Consider the following 23,926-nt stretch of genomic DNA (forward strand, 5'->3'; position numbering starts at 1 on the left):
TTCTGTTTGTCCATTGACCAAAGCCGTTTGTGGAATTGAGGTTAAAAATAAAGTCCATGACTTTTAGTGAATATTTTTGTCATCTTTACAGAAGTTTCTTTTCTTTAGTTGCAGAATAAATAATAAAAAACCCCCAAAGAAATAAAATCAGTAGTCAGTTTCATCACACAGTGCCAAAAAGTCAAATGGAGGCTAGATCTAACCTTGGCACTAAGTATTGCAGGGGAAACTGTAAGATAAATGCTAAAACAGGAATTATTTTGTTGAGTTTCTTTATCTTTCAGTGTCAGATTTTGTTTATTCCCTTGTTTCATGTTTAGAAAAAATATAAAAAGCAATACAGATTTGTTTTCTATACACACATATATACAAACTAAGTGTTAAAGTTTATATAATGTTATAGTTTAGTTATACAAACTAAATATTATAGATTAGGAGCAGCATGGATAGAAAATACAAATGTATGAAAGGTCGTAACTCTGACACTATAAGGATTGTTTTGATTATTTAATTCAATTGCTGATTTTATTCCTACCAAAATTGCTAGCTTGGATGCTGCTGTCATTGCAGAGGGTTTTCTCGATTGTTTTACTTGGATATTAACTCACTGGTAACTGGAAAGTGTCACCAACCTCTCTTTTTTTTTTTTTAAACTACTCAATAGTAGTTTAGTACCTCTTCACAATTTTAATCAGCATTTACATGAGCTGGAGAGATCTTTTTAATTTAGCCCACTCAGTCAATCTCATAAATCCTTCATCTGGTCTTTCCGAAGTATCTGACTCTAGGGCATGTTAAATTGCTGGAAACGATAAGTAAACTTACTTGCCTTGACAAAGCAGATACTCAGGGCTCTGCATTTCCTTCTAACAGCTAGTGATTCAAATAATGTTTCCATTTTGATACTCTTGTTATAGACATTGTGATCACTGAAGTTTTTGTGTAATTGCCTCATTTTGTTTATTCTGACAGCTCAATTGCTTTTTTGTGTAGCTTTGCAGTTTTGGATCACTAAGTGGTCTAAATATGGTGTTTTGATGTCTGTAGCATAGATTTGTTAGTAATTACATTTTAAAAGATGGCAATATCTGCATTTAAATTACTATTTAATTTGCTGTAGTATAATAAATGTAACTGCTGTATTTTAAAACTACAGCATATTCTCAATAATCTTCAGTAATACAGTAGGCTATAAATTCAAATCTTTCAAAAGAGACTTTCAAAATAATCTTTCAAAAAGACTTTCAAAATAAGCATACATTAGGCCTTTATTTCCTTTATAACAGTATGGTTGGTTTTCAGAAGAGTATCCAGAGTGGAAAAGGCATACGTAACTGACTTCACTATAGTTTTGTCTTCTGTTTTCTTTGGGGTCTGATTCAAGTAATGCACTTTGTATTGTTCTTATTTTTATTTATAAAAGGTTGTTGGAGATGATCTGATAGCTGAAAGAAAAATATTTCTTTAGTGTCTGTCAGGTGCAAAGAGGAAGCATATTTCAGTCACATAAATTCTCATGTGATACTGTTGGCTTTCAATTTTGATTTTCAGTGTGAGGAATTGCATTGTATTTTTCTGTTGGAAAAGAGCTTTACTTTGTTATTTCTATTTAGAAACAACTGGACAGCCACTATGTTTATAAAAATGGGGAGAAAGTTTTTATTTTGACAAGTATGTTCTCGGTTGCTAAATGGAACGTTAGGACTAACCGTTTTTGTGCTTTAGGCTGAAAGTAGCTTCAGTGAAGAGGAGGAAGAAAAACTTCAAATAGCTTTTTCATTGGAAAAGCAGGATCTTCATCTAGTTCTTGAAACTATAACATTCATTTTGGAACAGGTACCTTGTTTCTATCCTTATGAATTGGTAAATATATGTATATTTTTTTATCTGATTGTAGATTGCAAAAATATAAAAGTAAGTGAAAAACGAATTAGTGAAAACATGTATATGTAGCACATTATGTATGTTTTGGAGGCATGATTTTATTGCTTTTGTTTGCATACCTTCCTGATTTGGATTGGACTCACTGCATTTGTGGAGTGAGTTTCCAGCTAACGTAAATATAGGTGGTGGACGCGAGCGCTGCATGACTCCAAGAGAAGTGTTGATAATTATGAGATGTAGTCTTTCCTCTTATTCATTGTAAGCAAGCCAGCCTTGCATTTTTTTAATGCCTGTAAGGAAAATATTAGATGGCATTATTGAGCACTGCTTAAGTTACATGAAGTTTCAGTTATGGAAAACTTTCATGCAGAGGCGCACCTGATGTAGCTCTAGTATCTGAATGAGTAGGTGACTGCATGGTGTACAGCTAAATGTCTTGTAAACAGGCAAGGTTTTCTGGTTCTGCAGTCTACCACTACAGAGGCTGGGAAGCCAATGTATTACCTGGTCGATATGGTAACTTTCTTAGAAATTGTCACAGCCACGATGTTATCCATCCATTTCATGCAAGTAGAGCAAATGTAGTCTGTGCAGAGGGCATGCATATTGATGGTCTGTTGTGGGGTTTGAATCTTGTCCTCTTGCACTTGCCGGTTTGTGATTAGTTCACTTAGTTAACACATTCCACAGTGTTAGAAAGAAAACAAACAAACAGTCCTCCCCATGGCTCCTATCCATTCCTATGAAAAATCAAAACGAAACCTGAGGTCACATCCAGACTGAAATTTTGAATTTTCATCTCAACCAGACAGCAAACTTACCTGTTTTATTGCCTGATCCTAATTTCATCAGACGGCTTCAATTATATGATAATTACTGAAGATGAACAGAAAAAACAGCTCAGTCTCCTCTAGGGCTTGCTTCTTTTGCATTTAAAAAAAGAAGAAAGGGAAGAAAGATACTAATAGCTGCCCAAAGAAGAGTCCAAGATGGGATGCGTGTTGTATGAGGGACTCTTGCGTTCCCGCTGATAGCTATACTTCTTAGAGTAGCTGCTTGTTGTGTCAGAGAGCATAACTTTTTTAATAGCCCTTTGGTCTATGGATACATTATAGATAATAAGACTGCTACATGGTCTTTGCTGCATGTGTTGTTTCTTCTTTCTTCTTTTTCACCGCCCTGGTGCTGATGGAGTCCTGTTTTGAAAGTGGAGACAAGCATGCTATATGGAGTGTTTACCACAAAAATTGATGCTAATAGGGAAGTTATATCTAACTTACCTTTTTTGGCAAACTGTTCCTGTCTTTTCAGAATATTACCTCATAGTTCAGGCTTGCTTGAACAGTGCGAATTTGGAAGAGTTGTCCTTTCCTCACAGTCACAATTGACTTCAAAGCCCAGGTTTTATTCAGTGATAGCTGGTTTGGCATTATGTACAGTGGAAACATACACATATACTCAGATCTAGCTTGTATATGCATTTTTTCATAGTTTGTCTATCTTGAGAAAAGTAATTTGTAATATTGCATTTTGAGATATAATTGAGATGATAGTTACACTTTTCTATCTTCTCGGTCAGAAGGTTAAGATGAACAGGATGCTTGTAGTCCCACAGTAGAGTTGCTAGTAAAAATCTTGTGTGAACATGGTGGCCATCTGTGGTGGAATACATCTGGCACAACTTGTAGAACAGTACTCGACAAGAGCAATTATTTTTCCTTTTAACAGGCAGTCTATCATAATTTGAAGCCAGCTTCATTGCAACAACAGCTGCAAAGCATTCATCTGGATCAAGACAAAGCTGAAGCATTTGCCAGTGCATGGGCGTCTGCAGGTCAAGACACGATTGAAAAGTTCAGGCAGAGGGTTTTGACCCCTCAGAAGGTAATGTTTTTTTTCCTAAGAGAGAATAAAGCTGTGTAGGTTTGTTTTAAAGCAAGGAGTTTAAACTAAGATACAAAGTTTGTGACAAGCCAAGGTACTGGAAAATAAAAGGGTACTTATTAGGTAGTAGATAAGTGTGATTGGGGCAGTGGAGTTCCATTGTCTTAAAGAGATGTTACATGTTAGCTGAGCTGCTGTAACTGTTGAAACCTGACTATATGTGCACTGTTAACAATGTAAAATAATGCAACCTGCATACCATTTGGAGATGTTTGTGAACATGCTTTATGGTAAAATGTGCTCATGAAGGCTTCTAGTGGTTTAGCGCATGGGTTTAGCTCATCAGCCTGTTGATTCTCTGTACTTAAAATGTATCTAAGCTCCTGCAATTTTAATATTGTAAGCGGGTTGGATCGTGCATTTTGTGAGATATTTACTATGATTAGGTTTTTAGATTGATTTAGAGATTATATTAACTTCTTTCTTTGTAGAAAAAAATGTGTATCCAATTATTAATATTCTCTGAAACGTGTATATGGTTATAACATTTAAAACAATTGACCCTATAAATGTGCCCTCTGTATAGGTACTTCTTTACATGGCCGTGTATAAGTTAATGATTCGCGCTGTTCATTTCTCTCACAGAAGCAATATTAGGTACATAAAAAGAATATGACCGTTCTGTTGTCATAATTGTCAGCAACATAATCACAGAATCACAGAATGATTGAGGTTGGAAGGGACCACTGGAGGTCATCTGGTCCAGCCTCCCTGCTCAAGCAGGGCCACGTAGAGTCAGTTGCCCAGGACTGTGTCCAGACAGCGTTTGAACATCTGAAAGGATGGAGATTCCACCACGTTCCTGGACAACCTGGTGCCCGTGCTTGGTCACTATCAAAGTGCAAAAGTGTTTTCCTGTGTTCAGGCAGAGCCTCCTGTGTTTCAGTTTGTGCCCACTGCCTTTTGTCCTGTCACTGGGCACTGAAATGAGCCTCACTCCATCCTCCTTGCACCCTCCCTTGAGGTATTTATATACATTGATGAGATCTCCCTGAGCCCTCTCGTCTCCAGGCTGAACAGTCCCAGCTCTCTCAGCCTTTCCTCATATGTGAGGTGCTCCAGTCCCTTCATCAGCTTTGTGGCTCCTTGCGGACTCTCTCCAGTATGTCCATGTCTCTCTTGTACTGAGAGCCCAGAACTGGTAAGGCCTCACTAGTGCTGAGTAGAAGGGAAGAATTACCTCCCTCAGCCTGCTGGCAATACTCCTAATGCAGCTCTAGATACCTTTAGCCTCCTTTGCTGCAAGGACACATTGCTGGTTTATGTTCAATTTGGTGTCCTTTGTGTCCCCAGGTCCTTTCTCGCAAAGCTGCTTTCCAGCTGGGTGGCCCTCAGCATGTACTGGTCCCTGGGGTTGCTCTTCCCCAGATGCAGGACTTCTTTGCACTTCCCCTTGTTGAACTTTGAGGTTCCTGTCAGTTCACTTCTCCAGCCTGTGCAGGTCCCTCTGGTTGGCAGCACAACCCTTTGGTGTATCATCCACTCCTTCCAATTTTGTGTCATCTGCAAAGTTGCTGAGGGTACACTCTGTCCCGTTACCCAGATCATTAACAAAGATGTTGAACAGGACTGGATTCAATATTTGCCCCTGGGGTACGCTGCTAGTTACTGGCCTCCGACTAGACTCTGTTCCTCTGATCACCACCTTCTGGGCCTGGCCATTCAACAGCTTTCAATGCATCTCTCTCCCTGCATCATCAGCATATATCAACAGCTTGTCTGTGAGGATCTTAAGGGACACAGTGTCAAAGGCCTCCCTGAACTTAAGGTAGACCCTATTCGCTGCTCTCACCTTGTCTACCAAGCCAGTTATTTCATTGTAGAAGTTTATCAAGTTGGTCAAGCATGACTTCTCCATGGTGAATCCATGCTGACTACTTCAAATCACCACCTTCTTCTTCACATGCCTGGAAGTGGTTTCCAGGATTACTTGTTCTGTCACCTTCCAAGAGACTGAGGTGAGGCTGACCAGCCTTTAGTTCCCTGGGCCCTCCTTGAAGATAGGAGTGATATTTAATTTCCTTAGGAATCTTGAGGATTGGTGTTTGGTGGGGGATTTTGGATTTTTTTTGTTTGGATGATTGGGTTTTTTTAAGACTCTTGATTTATTTGTGCTCTGTGTACGATTGAAGTTGCATTCATAACGATGCTTTTTTTTTGTAAAGTGTACCTTGTAGTTTTGTTAGTGATTCAGATTCCAGAAATGTAGGAGTTACTGTACTGGATCAGAAAATCTGTTCATTGTGTATCCTGTCTTTGACATCTTGAATGGAAGCATAGGAGAGGAATCCTGTAGTTAACCTGTTTGATGAAAACTTCTGCCTCACCTTATGACTTAGAAGCTGTCTTATACCCTCAAAGACGATTGTTTTTCGCTTGTGAAATATTCTACTTAATGAACCTGGAAGCTGCAGTCTGTGTACTTGCCTGATTTCTGATTTTCTACCACTTGAGGGAAAAGTGATATGTATTGATGCTTTTGAAAAACAGTATATCCATTATCTTTTGATTTTAACGTATATCCCCTTTTTTATTATGAGAAATACTAAAGAAGAGTGTGGTCTTTCTTGTTTTTATTTTAAGCTATGTAGTCTGTGATTTCTCACTCTCGTTCCATGGAATTTTCCTGTTTGTCATCCTTCATGTTATCTGTCTCTGACATATTTCTTCCATATTTTGGAAGAAACTAATGTGAATAGAGTATGATATGGGCTTGCCTAGAATATTAATACTTTATGTGGTGGCTTTATAATAAAGGTCTCCCTCAGGGGTCTGGACTGGGACCAACACTATTTAATGTCTTCATCAATGACATAGTGGGATTGAGTGCACCCTTAGCAAGGGATGACACCAGGCTGAGTGGTGCAATTGATTTGCTAGAGGGAAGGGATGCCATCCAGAGGGACCTTGATAAGCCTGGGGAGTGGGCCCATGTAAACTTCATGAAGTTCAACAAGGCCAAGAGCAAGGTCCTGCACCTGGGTTGGGGCAATCCCCAGTATCAATACAGGGTTGGGGATAAATGGATTGAGAACAGCCCTGTCGAGAAGGACTTGGGAGGACTGGTGGAGGAAAAATTGGACATAAGCCAGCAATGTGCACTTGCAGGCAACTGTATCCTGGGTTCTACAAAAAGAAGGGTGGCCAGCAGGTTGAGGGAAGTGGTTCTCCCCCTCTACTCTGCTCTGGTGAGACCCCACCTGAAGGACTGCATGGATCGCCAGCATGAGAAAGACATGGACCTGTTGGAGTGGGTCCAGAGGAGGGCTATGAAAATGATACAAGGGCTGGAACACCTCTGCTATGAAGAAAGAGAGGATTGGGGTCGTTAAGCCTGGAGAAGAGAAGGCTCCGGAGAGACCTTATTGCGATCTTTCAATAATTAAAGGGGGCTTATAAGAAAGATGGAGAGAGACTTTTTGCCAAGGCCTGTTGTGACAGGACAAGGAGCAACCATTCTAAACTGAAGGAGAGTAGGTTTAGGTTGGATATAAGGAAGAAATTTTTTATGATGAGGGTAGTGAGACACTGGAATGAATTGGTTGCCCAGAGAAGCTGTGGATACCCCATCATTGGAAGTGTTCAAAGTCAGGTTGGATGGGACTTTGAACAACGTGATCTAGTGATAGGTGTCCTTGCCTACAGCAGGGGTGTTGGACTAGGTGATCTTTAAAGGTCCCTTCCAACCCAAACCTTTATATGGTTGTATGAACACAGATTTTTTTCTTTCATACTCTTTTGAAAATATATATGGGCTTTTTGGTTGTCACTGCGTATTGGGTAGGGGCTTTTACTGACCCGTTCAGGTGGTGTGGAGGACCACGTATTAATTTAGAATTCAGAGTATGTGTGAATATTTCATGCTTTTGCTTGTTGTGCTTTTCTGTACGCTTACCAACTCTGAATTTTCTTTATAACGGCTTTAGTGGGTGTGTTCATGGGGTTGCTCATGTGGATCTGAGTGCAGAATCAGGGTCATGATTAGTCTTACTGAGATCCTGATAGTTCTGTTCCAGAATGAGACGGTGTTCAGGGAAACTGCGTACAAGACAGAGTTTGCAATGTAACTAAGAAAAATCTAATTGGAATTTTATCTTCATTTTAAAGTGTTTCAGTAAAATTCAAGCGACAAAATAATTCTGAGTCTCTCCTGGCATCTGGTACTTAGAAATTCTGTATTTTGAAAGTACTGAAATGCTGCCCTAAGTCTGTTTTCTGTAGCGTACACAAGAAGGACCAGGCACTAATCTTTGATTTCTGTTTTAAGACAACATAAAATGGTTGTCAGTTTTCTTTTTTTATTTAGAGGTTTGGTTTGCACATCTCGCAAACGTTGGAACTTTTGGGTAAATTGAAGGAAGAACTGAGGATTGATTAACTGATGGCCAAAACTAGTGGGTGGCTGACTGTCCAGGATTATTATTTCATAATGTTACTAATTAATTTGGCTCATTGCTGTGTTTAAGAGAGTAGGCCACTGCATCTTTTGGCTTGCAGCAGTACTCAGATTTGGACTCCAGACCACTAGTTATTATGAGAAGTAATTTCTTACAGATATTTCGCTTGTATTGACATGTTATTTCTCTTAAACCAGATTCTCTTCTCGCCTGCAAACTACAACTTAGTAAAAACTAGTCTGGGTCTGTCAGTTCTATGCAAGATATGTAGGTGGTAATGCACTGGCTGATAGCTTCATTAGGGTGACAAGCCAAATTGAGTTTGTTAGAGCAACAGAACAAGTATTTCCCAGAATACTGATTAGGTAAAGTTTTCTGTGGCATATCAAACACTATTTCTAATTGTTAGAGGAAAAAATGGTCTTTTCTGAACATAGGTCTTAGAAATTTTTTTGTTGCAGACTGCTTAGTTGATAGGATGTTATTGTCTTGAGAAATGAACAAAACCTGTAGAGTTAAACTAAAACTGTACTGCTTAATAGTATTGATTTTCTCACTTCATCTTTTCATTTTTCTTCACTGAACTGTAGTCAGTCTTCAGCTGCACAGGGTTATTAATTGTGTATATTCTCCTGTTGCATTAATTGGTTCTTTGAATCTTTACTCATATGGCAGTCCCTTTACTATGTTGTTTCTCCTGTATAAAACAATCCTAGTCAATTAGAATGATGGTGTTTTTATCAATTTTTTCTGTGAATGTGTTCTTAATTTGGCCTCTAGAATGATAGGCCAGTGATAGCAGTCTGATACCAATCTGATCCAGTTTTTAAGTCTTTGCTTGATAACGTATCAGTTTAGAAATCAGGACACATTGATCAGATTAAAATGTATTTTTTCCTCTCTGCGAAGAAGGGCTAGCTTTTTAGTAGGGTTCACTCTGAATTCTCTTGGCAATTTTTCATCAGTTCTGTTGGTTTTCTTTCCCTCCCCTTCCCCCTCTATTATGTTTTCTGTACCTTTTTGGTACTCTGTGTAAATCTATCTTTTTTAAAGGCAGGTCAAGCTAAATGCCTCATAGCTTTCTTGTTTTGGAAAACTATTCAGGGTATCTTTAAAATATATATAATAAAAAAAGATGAGAGTCCTATGTTGCCAAGCAGGAGAAGTTTTTTATAGCCTTCAGACAGCATTACTTAATATAATGATACGTGGGAATGCAACTAGTGAAATTACGTACCTAAAATTCTTGACAGAGCTGTCAATTCTGTATCTTGACTGGCTGTTTGAAGCCATATGGGCAAAACTCTGAAAGTAGTTTTCTCAGAAACTGGCCTTCTTGCTAAGGGGTATATGTGGAATGTGAATATGCTAAATTCCCTCTGCTAAATGCTGTCAAATCTACAGAAATACTCTGAAACACATGCATCCTATGATGGTTATGACAAAAAAGAAGAGAATTGGCATGCGTCTGTATGTGTCGTGGAGGAAAAATTCTTTCTGATATCAGAAGAAATGCAAAGTAAGGAGGAATACGGCTCAAACAGAAAGAATCTTCCAGTTTCTTGTTAGTGTCTGATCCACTAGTCATTCTTACAGTGACAAGCAGAGGTCACAAAGACCTTGTCATACCTATGGGCATTGTCACAAAGAATTGTGAACCAACTTGCCTTGTATGATGGATGCCATCACAGTGGCAAAGAAAATGCAAATGATGAAAGATGTAGTAAAGACAGAGTTTTATACCTACTGAGATGTATTTTAATAGCCAGCTGCAGCACAGCTGAGTCTGTTTAATCTTCCACTCACCCAGCTTTTAGTAGGTATTTTAATTGTTTACAATTTTTAGGTACTACTTCTTGAGGATTTTTTAAATGAGTTTCTTTGTATCCTTCTTACCCTCTTCTGTCTTCTACCAAGAAAGTGTAAATGATAAAGCTTGGAAGAAAGTACATTTTGAGAATGTTTAAAAACATCTGAAACATTTGTTCTGTTCCTACATGCAAAATAGCATCCTTTAAGGTTATAAAAGAGTACCATGCTTATCTTATGTAACTTCCTGTGTAATACAAACCGTAATTTTTCTTCAATATGTAGAAGAGCTTTTGAAACAGGGGTCTGGTTGTGATTTCAAGGTTTGAAATGACAGCTAATTTCTGGGGTATTTTTTATGGTTAATAAAAATGTGTGCCTTATCTCTAATTAAAATCTGCCTAACTTCATCTTCCAATTGTTGGATCTTGCTGTATATTCTTCTGCTAGATAAAAGAGCCAGTCAGCTAGGACTTTTCCATATAAGTGCTGGTAGACTGGTGCATATTTTTACTGCAACTCTGTGCCCACAAATTTCCCAGAAAGAGACAGAGCACAACAACACTTTTACCTTTTGCACAAAGTGAATCCCTAAATACTAGGATTTCAGAAACTTGAATGCTGTTTCTAATGTTTGTCATACACTCCCTTTCTGTTTGCTTTCAAGCTAGCTGCTTATCAGTTAAAATACATGTAAAGATGAAAACCTGCAGTAACTTCAATTAGGGAAAAGTCTTTTGAAGTTGTTGCTTCTTAGCACTAGTCTTGCTCTACCAATTTCATGTCATATTATTTCTTTTGTTTCCTCCCTTTTGAAGTACACTGATATTTTTTGGTGTGTATCGTTTCCTTTTTTAAATTCAAAGATTAAAGATGTGAGGGGTTTTGGTTTGAATTGAACAAAGAAGTCTGAAAATATCACTTTTCCCAGCATATGTGCTAAGGAAGGTTTGCTGAAGAGAATAGGACTTTATCCTTGCAGACAAAAATGGGAAGTCAGAGGAAATTAACCCTCCAGGAGACAGCCAATCTTGTTTGAAGTATCTAGTTCATCTTACATATTGACCAAATAAGATGGTACATAATTTGTGTATATTTTCCTTTTAGAATTAAATCTCAGTCTCTTTTTCTATTTTTAATACGCTGTTAATATCCAAATCCTCTCTGAGAGTTAACTGAGGTACTGGCTTTTTGGCTTGTGCCTCTTGCTTTTTCTAGCATTAATTACAAGCTGAAACTCACAGTTTACAAAGTTAAAACACTTATTGCTTCTCATTTTATTTTTTTCCTGCCTCTTAAAGTTACTGATATCATTAGGGAAAGTTGTGGTGAGGGATCTGAGAGTTGCACAGCAAACATAATACATGGCCTGTGGCTCTCTTCAGTGCTGCTCTCTCCCACTCATTTGGTTTAACCACTCAACCGGGTCTTTGGCCCAACCCATCTTCAGAGCGTTGGTCTTACAGTGCTTCTTCTGAGGCGAAGATACAAAGCCACATAAATGGTTTCTCTTTGTTTTTTAAACTTTCAGAATTTTTTCCTTTGGGAATTGTGTTCTATTTGGTCAGTCTTTTTACAGGATTCTGTAAGTTCACTGTCCATCTGCCTGACACAATCCAAACCTTTTCTTGCCCTTATGTTACAACTACCTCTATTTCTAGTTAGAGACAATCATAGCATGTGGTACTACTTAAGAGATTAGAAGATTATTCTTGCCTACGGGTGAAAAACATAGCTGCTGCTTTCCGTTTTGTTTTGTTTGTCTGTTTGCTGATGGTCTTGCAGTATCTGTGAGATTAAGGCAGAATCGGATTCGACATTGCATTCTAGTATTGTGACTAGATAGATAAGATCCATCCAGTGATTGATTCTTATTTTCTTATGACTACATGACTAAGATACATTGCAAAACTATCATTAAGGTTGCAAAGTCTGGTCTTAAGAGGCACTGTAGTTGACTGTGTCACCTCTGCTTAACTTGGCTGTGCATATGTGTTATGAGTGTCTTTAATCTACAGACTTCCATGCTTTTTAAAAAAAAAAAAACTATTATCCTGACTTTGTTTTATGGATGGGTGGATGTACGTAAGGTTTTATTGATAGTTACATATCATTTTTGTGGTGCCTGCTCTAAGTCTTGGGTTTAATTTGAATATTTGCCTAGTACTGTCAGCTGAAGATGCTGGTCATTCAATTTGTGACTCATATCTCCGGATAAAAAGTGAGTCTTACAGATTTTAAATCTGCCATTGAAGAGTACTTTTCAGTGAAACCACAAAATGCCTCAGTAATGCATTTATAAAACGGGGATGCTGAATTGTATTGAAGTTGAATATGTTTGTACAGTAGGGGGACAGATTTTGAAATACTGTCTACCGTCAGGTTTTTCCATTGGTATTCAAAATGTGGTAGAGGACTGTAGTCAGCAACTTTATGCAAACAACGTGAAAATCCAGACTTCTTCACCCGTGGAGCAGTTGTAACAGTGAGGCCTGCTGAAAAGAAACTGCAACATCCAGAACTTTCTTCAAAGATATTCATGCCAGCTTAATACAACTGAAGTCAGTAGCAACAATAGAGAATAAAAATCAGTGTGTTTATGCAGTCATCTCCCCTGCCCCCAATGCTTGAGTTTTTTATCAGTAGGAAACTGATGTTTGATCTGAGGCTTATCTTAAAGGAAACACTCTCTTCCTGATTACAGAATATTTCTGTGATGAAGACCCTACCTGTGATGATTGGCAAATTGTGCCTGTCACTCATTGTCTTTCTCTTAAAAGTGTGCACCTTTTTTTCTGTTTTAATATTTGTTTGCTATATTGAGTACACTTTTGGCTTCGTCCTGCTGGTGTCTCCACTGCACTAACATTCTTTTCTTAAGCAGACAGGGAGAGTTTTTGAAGGAGTTCACAGCCAGACATGTTTTGTCATCCTTCTCTTGGCCTCTTACCTGAATTATTTTCATCATCACAGCAGAAAAAATTAATATTTTCATATCTAATTTGGAGTTTTGATTCTACAATGCTGGGTGTGCTGATGGAGACCTGAATTGGCATCTTAGACTGTAAATTTTAGAGAGCAGACTTAATGGTTTGCTCTAGTTTTATGTTGGTGTGATTACACAGGTCTGAAGTTAGAGTAGGGCGTAGTAGACCAATGCTTTTCTTAACATGTAATACACCTTTAGTCCTCTCCCATACATACAAAATCCATACAAAACTGATAATTCATTTATTAAAACCATACATAGGTGTTGCAGTACTTTCTTTAAATGAAAGTTATTAATTTATGTAACTAAGACTTAGTACGTTTTGTCTAATGTGATTGTTGAAAGATGAGGGGAGAGGACCCCCAAACTTTAAAATGTGAGTATTCTGACTTTCTTTTTCTGCAGTGAAATGAGGAGTACTTGGTCTTCAGCAGAGGAACTACGGGAACTACTCTTTCAAGAATTAAACTGAATGAAAAGATAGCCATACTCATTTTCCCCTGGGTTATTTGGTTAGAACAACTGAAATAAGTGTATTGTAAGTGAAAGATCTGCACCAGAAAAATTCTTACGTTATGGATTATTTATTTCCTCAAAATATTTTGTTAGTTGGAAAACATTCTTAAATGTTTTGTGCCAGTGTGATATATACTATTGTAATAATATGAGAAAAAGATTTGCTGAAGATGTCTTTCATATCCCATTATCTCTTACTTCACTGTTCGTAACAGCTTCAACGAGAGTAATACTATGGATGTCTTAAATTACATGAACAGCTCTTTCAGATTGTTCCAAGAAATATTTGCATCTTTAAAGTTGGACTATTCCTCTCAAATTAGAAGGAAAAATAGATGAAATGAGTGAGTTAGTATTTGAGTTAAAAAGCCAAAATTCTGATTTCATTTGTTAAGACAGGATTTAATTTTTTTTCTTTTTGTAATTGTTGCCTTTGGAGGCAGGATCGATTCCTTTCTAAGGTACATGTGGGCAGAGACACCGAGTTTTTCATTTTCCCTATTACTGCAAGTAGCCACATCATATAGTGCATTTTCTGAATTTGTCAGGCTCCATCTTTAAAGTATTTAATAGTTTTTGCTCACACTGGTGCTATTTGAGCGTAGTTCTTGAACCTTATTTCTCCAGCTATGATAAATCTACTTCCTCAAGAATGGACTGAAGGCTGGGTTTTCGTCCCCCTGTTATGCACTCTCCTATAGTGTTAGTTACTCACTCTTAACACTATAAAAGTAGAAGGTTAGACTTTGGAGTCTTAAGTTACAGCATTTACTTTAGATTGTGAATAGAAGTAGCCTTTTAACTAAGTGTGCACTCCAGCATTGATGTAGTGAAGCTGAACTTACTTCCAAGAGTGGTTGCTGTGTGTAAACTGATACAATGCTCTTACAGATATACCACATTTGGTAGAAATAAGTGAGGAGAGTGTAACTCTGAAAAACAGTGCCATTGCACTTGCATATTATTTTGGTTTTTTACAGAAAAAGCTTTATAGAAACAAGCATGTAGATTTTTTTCTCAGGATATGAAAGGCATAATTTCATGTGCAGTAACATTTAAGTTATCACAAATACCAGATCATTTTGAACCGAATGACCTCTCAAAGTAAGAGAGGTCATTTGAAAATCAAATGGGTGGGCCTATATACCAGTGGAGCATGAAACTAATTTCTGTATAACTCTAACTGTCCTGCTTTATCTGAAGTAGTTTGTTAGGTGTCTGCCTAACAGAAGACTCTTTTCTGTGGTACCTGTAAAGAATGACTCAGTAAGAAGTTCTTTTTTGCATTCTGTTTCTGTTACGCAGTATTTAAAAAAACTCACAAAAATGAAGTCAATTACAGTGCTTCATCCTGTCCTCAAATTAATCAGACTGCCTTTGAAGAAAGGTAACTATACTAAACTACCCTGAAGTGGCTTTTCCAATATTGACTCAAAGTCAGGGGACTTGCGTGTTAGTTCTCAGCTATGCAAGCCTAAACCAGCATTCTGTGCCGTGGGAAGCTGCCGGCAACCAAGAATGGGGATGTCCATATTAATCAAGTCCTTCAGCACCACCAATACCACAAGAGGTGGTCCTATTAGAAGTACTCAGTTTTGTGCCAACATTTGAATTTTCGGAAGGGATGTTAAGATTTATTTTCAGCTGTGCTCAAGTTAGTAATGTCACTAGAGGCCAATTCGACTGAACTGATAGTGCATTATGAACTAGATGATTAAGATTTAGTATCATACTGTAATTTCCTTAGTACACGTTCTTCTTCTCAATATTCACAACATGTGACCTCGTAATTCTAAAGGTTACTCTTACTGGCTTTTAATTCTGACTGTGGGCCGCAAGCTCAGTTTGCTTTAAAATTCTCATCACTCAGGTTGGAAAGCTTCAACAGCCCCTTAGCAACTTCAGGGTAATGAAAACCTTTTGCTCTCTAAAAAGGCACATGTTGTTGGGGGGTTTTGTTGCTTTTAAAAAAAGGTCCAAACAGACAAATTAAACCATAATGCATTGACAATGGGAGAAATACCCAATTGAAATAAATTGTATTGAATACAATTGAAAAACTGTATTATTATGTAGCTGATTTTCAAACATTAGCAAATGTAGTGGTAATGTTACCACTTTTTTTTACCAATTGCCTTTTGGCAATATTGAAAACATTTATTATAATAGTAGTAGTAGACTTCACAAATTGCATATGCTAGTTTGCTTATGCTATGTGTTCCTTTCCCATCCAGGGCTTTCATGAGCTTTTTTCCCCCATAAACATGCAAGTACAGAACGCTGCTACTAATTTAGAATTGCTTCTGCATTCTCTGCCCATCAGACTTGTTAACAAGTGTTCAGCCCAGAAGTCTGTCTTTCTCACTTTTTAGACTTTAAGATGAAACTCTAATTTTGAGAATTCTTTTTCTTGCTCTTTGCTAAATGCTAATCAGCATTTCTCTCTCTCCCTGTAAAAATGCATACAGTCATTTATTTGAGAGGCTAATAATGGATATGCCAGTATCTTCATAATCTTTCCTCTAGCCAGTTTATATCTATAGTGGCTTGTAAAATCATATTTAACCTGTAATGCTGATTAATTGCATTTGCCCACATGTTCTGAATCATGTATGTGTTCTGGATATAATTATTCTCTCGTTCAGTCAAGACTATGATTTTGTGTTTCAGTATTACCCAGAAGTGAAGTACATAATATTTTATCCTATTTAGGGAAAGCTAGGTGTTGTGAAACCAGCAAATTTTACCAAGAGAATGGAGTGCAAGAATCTGAATGAAGTAATTAGATCTTCATAATACATTAAATTTGAGCTGTAAAGTGATTGGGTATTTCATAACTGTGTGAATGTCTGGTGGTTATAAGAACCTCAGTCATATTGATTTTATGCGTCCAAGCAGCATTTCCATGTTCAGTGTTTTGTTTACTCATTGTTACTCCTACTTTCTCTGAGGTCAGTGCTTACAGCAATTTCTAAGGGATAAAGAGATGCCAAATCATGGATTACCCATGGAGGAGAAATAGTAGTTTGCATGGTATTATGGCATCCTGCTTGTATTGTGGTAAGAAGTAAGCTGTTTGTGCCACATCAGTGAGTTCTGAAGGCAGTAATACTGATTTTCTGTAGTTCCTGTAATGATGCGTTACGATATTAGATGACCTTCTGAAAGCTTCACCTTCTAGAAGCAGGTAATTTATATGAAAAGTCCAGTTTTCCATTTAAAATTCAAACAAGCTTCCAATCTTCATGGGAGTAGAGACAGACAGGAGATGTGATCTCAGTATATCACTCAAGTCCAAAATCAAAAAATATCCCCTTTCCTTGCTCTGGTACTGACCAAGCATTTAAACCCCTTTTTCCCTCTCCTCCCTTAAAAATACTGGACCCTGCTCCAGAAGTTTTGAACGGCTGAAGTTGGAAGCACTAGGGAAGATGTTTTAGGTGCTTACGTATTTTCTGAAATTCTGTTTCCACTTTTAGTTTTCCCTTTTTTCACAATATTCCCATTTATTTTCTTTAGGTCCTTGCCAATATTTTTTTCCATGTGAGTTTCTCAGTCGTGTTGGCTCTGTTCTTGATCCTTCAGGTTGGAGACCTACAACGTGCCTGTTCTGGACATCCAGTCTGCCTTCACTCTCAAAGTCGTAGTCCTTCGTTTTTCAGTCTGATAGACTGGTTTTTGAATAGCTAAGATTGTTTTTAGCCTGAATTTCTTTGCAAAGAACATTTATTTGATTTCTCATTAAAGAGTATAAGATAAATATCTTCATGTAGTTGAGAAAGAAGAAGTATTTTGATTTTTTTGACAGCTAATATAGAAACTTACCATGTTTATCTGGTTTCTTGAATTTCTTCTCGGTTTTGGTTTAATTTGTAGTAATGTTTATGGGCAGTCAAAAGTGAAAGTAAGGAACTACGATGAAAATATGTGAGAAAGAGACAGTAGTATGTAAAACATAATGGGCTGTAAGTGATAAGGGAAATGGTGGATTCTGTGGATGTTAATTTTGGCTATGTGAAATCCTTTATTTGTTTGGAGATCGTGCTTAAAGTTCCTATCAGATAAGCTGTGAAAGCTGACTTGACAATTAGTGCACATAGGCTTTTTGCAAAGGGTGACTTTCACCCAGACGTTTTACCACAATTATGTTAGATTTTTGATGATCTTCTCCTAATATATAAAATACTATGCTCTACTATTTAATACGGAAAGCAGTCTGGCGGACAGGACAGTGGTCATGAGTTGGAAGCTCCCACGTTTTACACTGGAGGAAAATGACTGTGGATATCATAGACTTTATCGTAGACAGACCAGCGATGATGTATTTATATACCTGTGAAGGTGTTAGTGATCTACAGATGAAGGGTCAGATCCTTCAGATATTAGGGGAACTGGCTGCTCTCTAGTGTGGATCTGCCCCTGGACAGGTGTGGATGGCCACTGAGAAGCACTACGTTTGTAGAGGGTACAGAGCTGTTTGGCAGGCGTAACACCTTATCTTTTCTACAGCTAGTACTGAGTGAGCGCTGGAAGGGAGAAGTGCATAGGTTCTTCCATGCCTGTTAGTCTGGCTGTCATGGTATCCTCTTCAGAAGCCTAAGTGGAACAAAATGGACATGGGAACTGAGGATTACAGAGGTTGTCGAAAGCTTCCTCATATTTTTGTTGCCCTGAATCATTTGCCATAGGGTCCATGGAGCAGATCTGAAGCATTTTCATATATGCTTACTATTGGTTTTATTTAGTATCTATGTTTTTTCCTTCCTTTGTTTTCCAGCTTGCACCTGTTTTTTGTTTTCTAAGCATAACCCTGAGGTTAAATAAGTGCCAGAGATACCAGCGAGAACTTGCAGTGCTAAACAGTACATTTTCAACTGTGTTTATTGTTGCAGTGACAAGGTAGCTTGCGCATTTCTAAACTGCCGATAAGAAATTGTAAAAAGAAGCTAAAGGTCTAAAGTAACCAAAAACATGGCTTTATTTTCATGCTAGTTGTGGAGAAATACTTCACCCCTCCCCAGTAAATGCTTTTCAGGTAATACATTGCAGATTCTGGCACCATATAGTCTCTCCCAACATTTTGTTTTCTATAACAAGTTTTATATCAGAAGTGAAAATAATTTTGTAGTCCTTTCAGTTTTGAAAAAATTGGCCCTAAAATATATACCACTTCGTGGCTACCAAATACTATGCCTTGACACAAATGCCATGCAGAAACATGTCGCCACTCTCAAAAGGTTAATTGATATTTCAGTAATGTCTTCTAAGTAAACGTGACCATAGCCAAATACATGTTACATTTTTCTTCCAAGAAAATAAATAGTCAGACCATTTTGAAACCTTAGGCAGCATGCTATTTGTTAATCAAAACTTGTTCTCATACAACTATATTTAAAGCAGAAAAGACACATGAATCGTACAGGAAAACAAAGTAATTTTAAGTTAAAGCAATATAAAAAAAGAGTTATGGCTGCTGTTCAGCTATAAACTCAGGCCACTATGCTGCCACATATATTGTATTTGTTCTGAGCCCTCTACAATATTCCTGCATAGATGTATATTAAAAGTGAAATAGAAGATATAAATTTGAATTTCTTTACTTTTGATAGTTTGTTTTTCATGCTACATGCAGTACACTGTTTAACAGCTTTAGAAAAGTCTTAAAAGTCAGGCTTCCTAGGATATTGTTCTTGTCTTCAGTGGCATTTTTTTATAATCCTGGATAAGTTGCTAGCCTGTCTAAGGCTTGGTTTCCATACCACTATAATAAACTGTTTAAGTAACTGATAGAAAGTCCTTTCTAAATTGAGGAGTGCGGGGCTTGAACCTTAGTGACTGCAGTAGGAAGAACCATCGCGTTCCAGAGCTTGCTCACTGTCTCCGTGTTTGACCTGAGTGGTTAGGTGTTTTATCAAAAGTACTGTTTCCTGTTGCCTGCTTTGGGCTGCTCCCACCACTGGCCCCTAAGTCAGCATTTGGGTCCTTCTCTGCTGACCATTATCAATTTTGACAGGGTTCTTTAACTGAACTGCACTTCTTTCTTGATCTAAAACCTAGAATAAGGCAAGATGCTAAGTTCTTTATGCTCCTGAGAAAACGAGAGATAATTTCTTTACTTAATTTTATTGAAATATGTGGATAGAAAAATGTTTTCCAGCTGTGTCATTCTGGTATAATTTGCTGGAAGATTCCAGATACTGGCCAGCACAGGGCCTTAGCAGGCTTGTCCATTAGTGTGATTGACTTGAGCACATCCACAGAATCCACTTTGGATTGTGCTGTACTTTTGGGTGGGATGGGCAATGCCCTGTTATTTTCATCGACCAAGATGTAATCAGGTTAGAGGAAATGAAAGCAGAGAATTATGATAAAAAATTAATCTGCTTTTAGAATTTATAAAACTTGCCTTTTAAAGCATCTTTAGTTCATAGGCTGTGGGCATACTGTTACTGAAGCTATGCCTACCACAAAATGAGCTAGACCAGATTTACAGCATTTTAGCTGTGTCCATTTGTGTTGCATGCATGCTTTCATCGATTTGATTAATGTGTAAACTTCCTTCTTTTTACCACAGAATGAAGGCTGAATAGGGGCATTTATTGCAGAGCAGCTGACAGACTGCAGGCTGACCTGCTGAAGTTCTTCCTACTGTCTTGTTCGTATAGCTGTGTACAAAGTCAGTCTGAGACTCTCTGTGTCTTTCCGTTAACTTTGGCCTTGGCTAAACAGCCTAACCATCTTGGACTGGCAGTGGTGGTTAATAGGTCATGATACCTAATTTTCCTTTCGGTGTGCTTAGTCATATGGCTTTCAGTGTTTGTTACATAATTGGTATAATATCGATGCAATATTCAAAGAAAAGAAATATAACATACATTAATGTGTAAATGTAAATGGTATAGCTGCAATAAATTTTGGAAGTTCTGTCTTTGAGCTGTGCCCATGGAAGATGTTTCTGCTACTCACTTTCTCTCCTATCTTTCATCTAGAGATTACTGTCACTGTAGGAAGCAGGACAGGTATTAGCTTCTCTGCTCTTCACAGTACAGCACGTCTGGGATGGCTTTGTGCTGTTGATGATTTTAGCTGAATTGTTGGACTGGTAAGAGATTAACTGAGATGTGGCACACTTTCACTTTTACCAAGTCAGCCACAATATTTACTAGCAGAAGGGAGACACTAGATTAAAAAGAAAAACTTGTATGCAAGTTAACTTGCCAGATGGTAAGGCTTTATATTTCTACTTTTCTTTATTCAAGAAGGCCAGGTAGGTTATTTCGTGAAAGACTTGTAGTTCTGTCCTTGGATACTTTATTTATGCGTGAGGTATAGCTTGATAATGTTTGAATATCATTTTAGATGAATAATTAAAAAGCAATTAGAAATGTATTTTTGTGTAGCTTTCTATTAAAAATTCTGTTGCTCACACACTTAACTGGTTTTTGGTTTTTCAGTAGTAACAATTTAAAAAGCAGCACAGAATTATTTTTGTCATTAACATCTGTATATGGTGGAACACACATGAGTAGATCTGTTGATTAAGAAATTACCATTTTTAGCTGGTTTAACATTTATTGGTAATTTTTTTCTTTTTCCTAGAAGAAAAATTAATATGAAATAAAATTGAATCTGCAACTTTGCTGATAAACTTCCACAAGGAGGGGGAAACGCCTTATTTTGGATCCTTAGTTGTATTTTATGGATTGGTTCCAGCAGATCTGAGGCATATGAAGTTGCTTTATTTCAGGTGGTCACAGGCAGTTTGAACTCATAAATTTGGCAAGAGAGAGAATCAAACCTGTCTTGGAGTCCAGGAGAACTTGCAGAATGTGCATTGTATAAAAATGCTTAACATTTGTAGAGCCTGACATCGTGTTCACTGATACAGACCATTCACAATATTAAAAGTTGACCTGAGTGCTTCTCTACCATCTGACTGTAATCTAAATTTGTGTTTTATAGCTTGAAACAATTGGGTGGCAGCTTAATCTTCAAATGGCAGAGTCCATGCAAGCAAAGCTGAAGTCTCCTCGAGCTGTGCTAGAGCTGGGCGTGAGCAATGAAGATTCAAAGGTAAGAAATACAGGCCTGGCAGAGTTGGAATGAGTTGTGGTGATGGCCTTATGTTCAAAGTTCTGAGGTGTCAGTTGGAAATTGTGATCGTTGTTAGTCTCGCCAGTGTTTTAATTTTTATATTTCATAAAATTATAGTAAGCACTTGGAATTGTGAAGTACTGATGTAATAGCATACATATTAGGTAGAGTGAGAGCTGAGAGCTGTGTTACCAGCTCTTTGGGCTGTAATGTAATAGAGAAATATCACAGAATATGGTTATTTTAGGTCTCTAAAATATCTTTCTAGATAATTTATTTTTATCACATAGCATGTGATTGGTACTTCTTATACTTTTAATGCCTAGTATCTTGCAGCCTTCTACCATGTGTGTAGTTATGTAAGATATTACTCATCACTTGCAACTTTTCTGTGCTAATGATGTATTTATATGAATGATGACATAGTATGTGAGGCCACAGAAAGCCAATATTTGGAGGTTTTAAGGTAAAGTTCTAAGTTCAAGGATTTTACAGACTGGTGGTGTTTCAGTGCCAAAAACCACTAATGAGCGTAAATTTTATTCATAAAATCTGTATCTCTTGTTAGCTAGCATGTTTTAAATTAAAGCCATGAATTGCTTTTAACCTTATCTTGCTAATGGAAATTGGAGTCTTTACTTCTGTGGTGTCTGTCAGAATGTTTATCTATGAAAAAGTCACTATAAAAGATTTGAGGGGAAAAATCAGAACACGGTTCTGCTTTAGCATTGCATTTAAATCACAGTAATTTTACTAGTGGGAGTGGAATTTCTGATTTATGGTAGAATAAAAGAGAATACACAGCTTATGTTTGTGCTTCTCACCAGGACTTGCAGCAGTTGTATTTTTTTTCAGCAGTTCACTGCAATCTGTATTTTTGAAATGCAAATATAGGAACCAGACAATATTTTATGTCCAAGTTGCACTGGGCAGCACTGCATACAGATTCAATCCTGTGGCAAAACAATTTTTAAAAAAATGAGGAAAAAATGTCACTTTCACACGACACAGAAAGTTCATCTGTTTCCTTTACAAACAGAATTCAGCAAGTGGATTTTTTTGATTGTTTCCTCTCCATTTCTTTTTGTGGGTATAATTAGATGCCAAGATCAGAATTATTTTGCAATAATTACAAGCCTAGACTAGACTTGTAACTGACGTTTAGATAGAAAAGTGCAACAAGAAAAACGTACTGATGCTGTCACACTACAAATACTAAAATTTAAAAATCTGGGTTGGTGTGAAGATAACTACAGTTTTTTTTTCCTGAATGATTACATCCTAGTATAGAAGAGGTTTAAGATTGGGTAATATCTGCTTATATACTGACAGAAGTGCTGGAACATAATTTTTGTGCTGTATTTTGCATCTTCATGATCTCTTTGTGCACTAAGTATTAAGTTATCTGAAAATCCTAGATACTCAATACTTCTTTTCTTTCTCCCCAAACTTATACATGTGCCTTTTGCACAGAAATTTGGCATGAATTTAGCGTATATGTTCTTAATGATTGTATTCATTTCTCATGAAACTTTTTCATTTCTTCTTTTTTTTTTTTTAATAATTCATGGATATAGTAACTTGAATTTTTTCAAGAAAGACACGAAACGCTGTTACAGAGGAGCTTTTGTGGGCTGGCTCATTAGGGGGCAGTACTGCTCTTTGTCACACTGGCTCTGAATGCTTTTTTGCGATAATACTTGGAATCAATTCTGAAGTCAGTCGTTGTGGGATGTGTTAAGTGTTTACATTTCTAATATGTATATAACAATAAAAGTTTGTCTTGCTCATCTGCAAAATTAAAGCCTATTAATAAAAAAACCCACACTGAGCAAGGTGAATGAAATTGGCCATTATTTCCACTTTTGCTAACTGAAAGTAATTGCGCTAAAACATTAATGTTTACTACAACTCACTCGACTTAAAGATCATTTAGACAGTTCTTTGGCAGGAGCTGACATTTAAAATTAGTATTTAAATTCTCTCTCCAGGAGAGGTAATCAGAAAAACTGTGGATGTATGAATGTTTTTTGTGCTTCATGAAATAAAAAGGGTCAGAGGATCTGCTATATGCTATATAAATATTTACAGAGTATATTTTGTCAGCTTCAGATGAAATGCAGAGTCCCATAGGTATTATACCATCAAAATTCAAAAGTAAGGTGGTCTTTGGTTCTTCCAGGTGATTCAAGCTGTTAGTGACATTTGCATTGCCCAGGAAATACGCTGCTTGTGACTAGTAGTAATTGTGATCAAATCACATGATTTTTGGTAAACTGTTTTTTCCTGGGTT

General features: G+C 37.3%; 1 protein-coding gene across 15 annotated transcripts in view; it reads left to right on the top strand.

Annotated features, from left to right (window-relative positions):
- Positions 1 to 23,926, top strand: part of COMMD10 (COMM domain containing 10) — a 114,057-nt gene that overhangs the window by 964 nt on the left and 89,167 nt on the right. For 12 of the 15 annotated variants that reach the window (XR_012670971.1, XM_075137304.1, XM_075137301.1 and 9 more), the window contains exons 3-5: positions 1,726 to 1,836; positions 3,613 to 3,768; positions 21,502 to 21,612. Coding sequence is in view for 14 of the 15 variants with exons in the window: in XM_075137304.1 (XP_074993405.1) it covers positions 1,726 to 1,836; positions 3,613 to 3,768; positions 21,502 to 21,612 (378 nt within the window). In the remaining variant the exon portion in view is untranslated. Of the gene's footprint in view, positions 1 to 1,725; positions 1,837 to 3,612; positions 3,769 to 18,316; positions 18,458 to 21,501; positions 21,613 to 23,926 lie in introns of those variants that run through there. The other 3 variants (XM_075137311.1, XM_075137313.1, XM_075137309.1) reach the window with 3 other exon arrangements.

Source organism: Calonectris borealis, chromosome Z, assembly GCF_964195595.1.
Source record: "Calonectris borealis chromosome Z, bCalBor7.hap1.2, whole genome shotgun sequence".
NCBI classification, from domain to species: domain Eukaryota; kingdom Metazoa; phylum Chordata; class Aves; order Procellariiformes; family Procellariidae; genus Calonectris; species Calonectris borealis.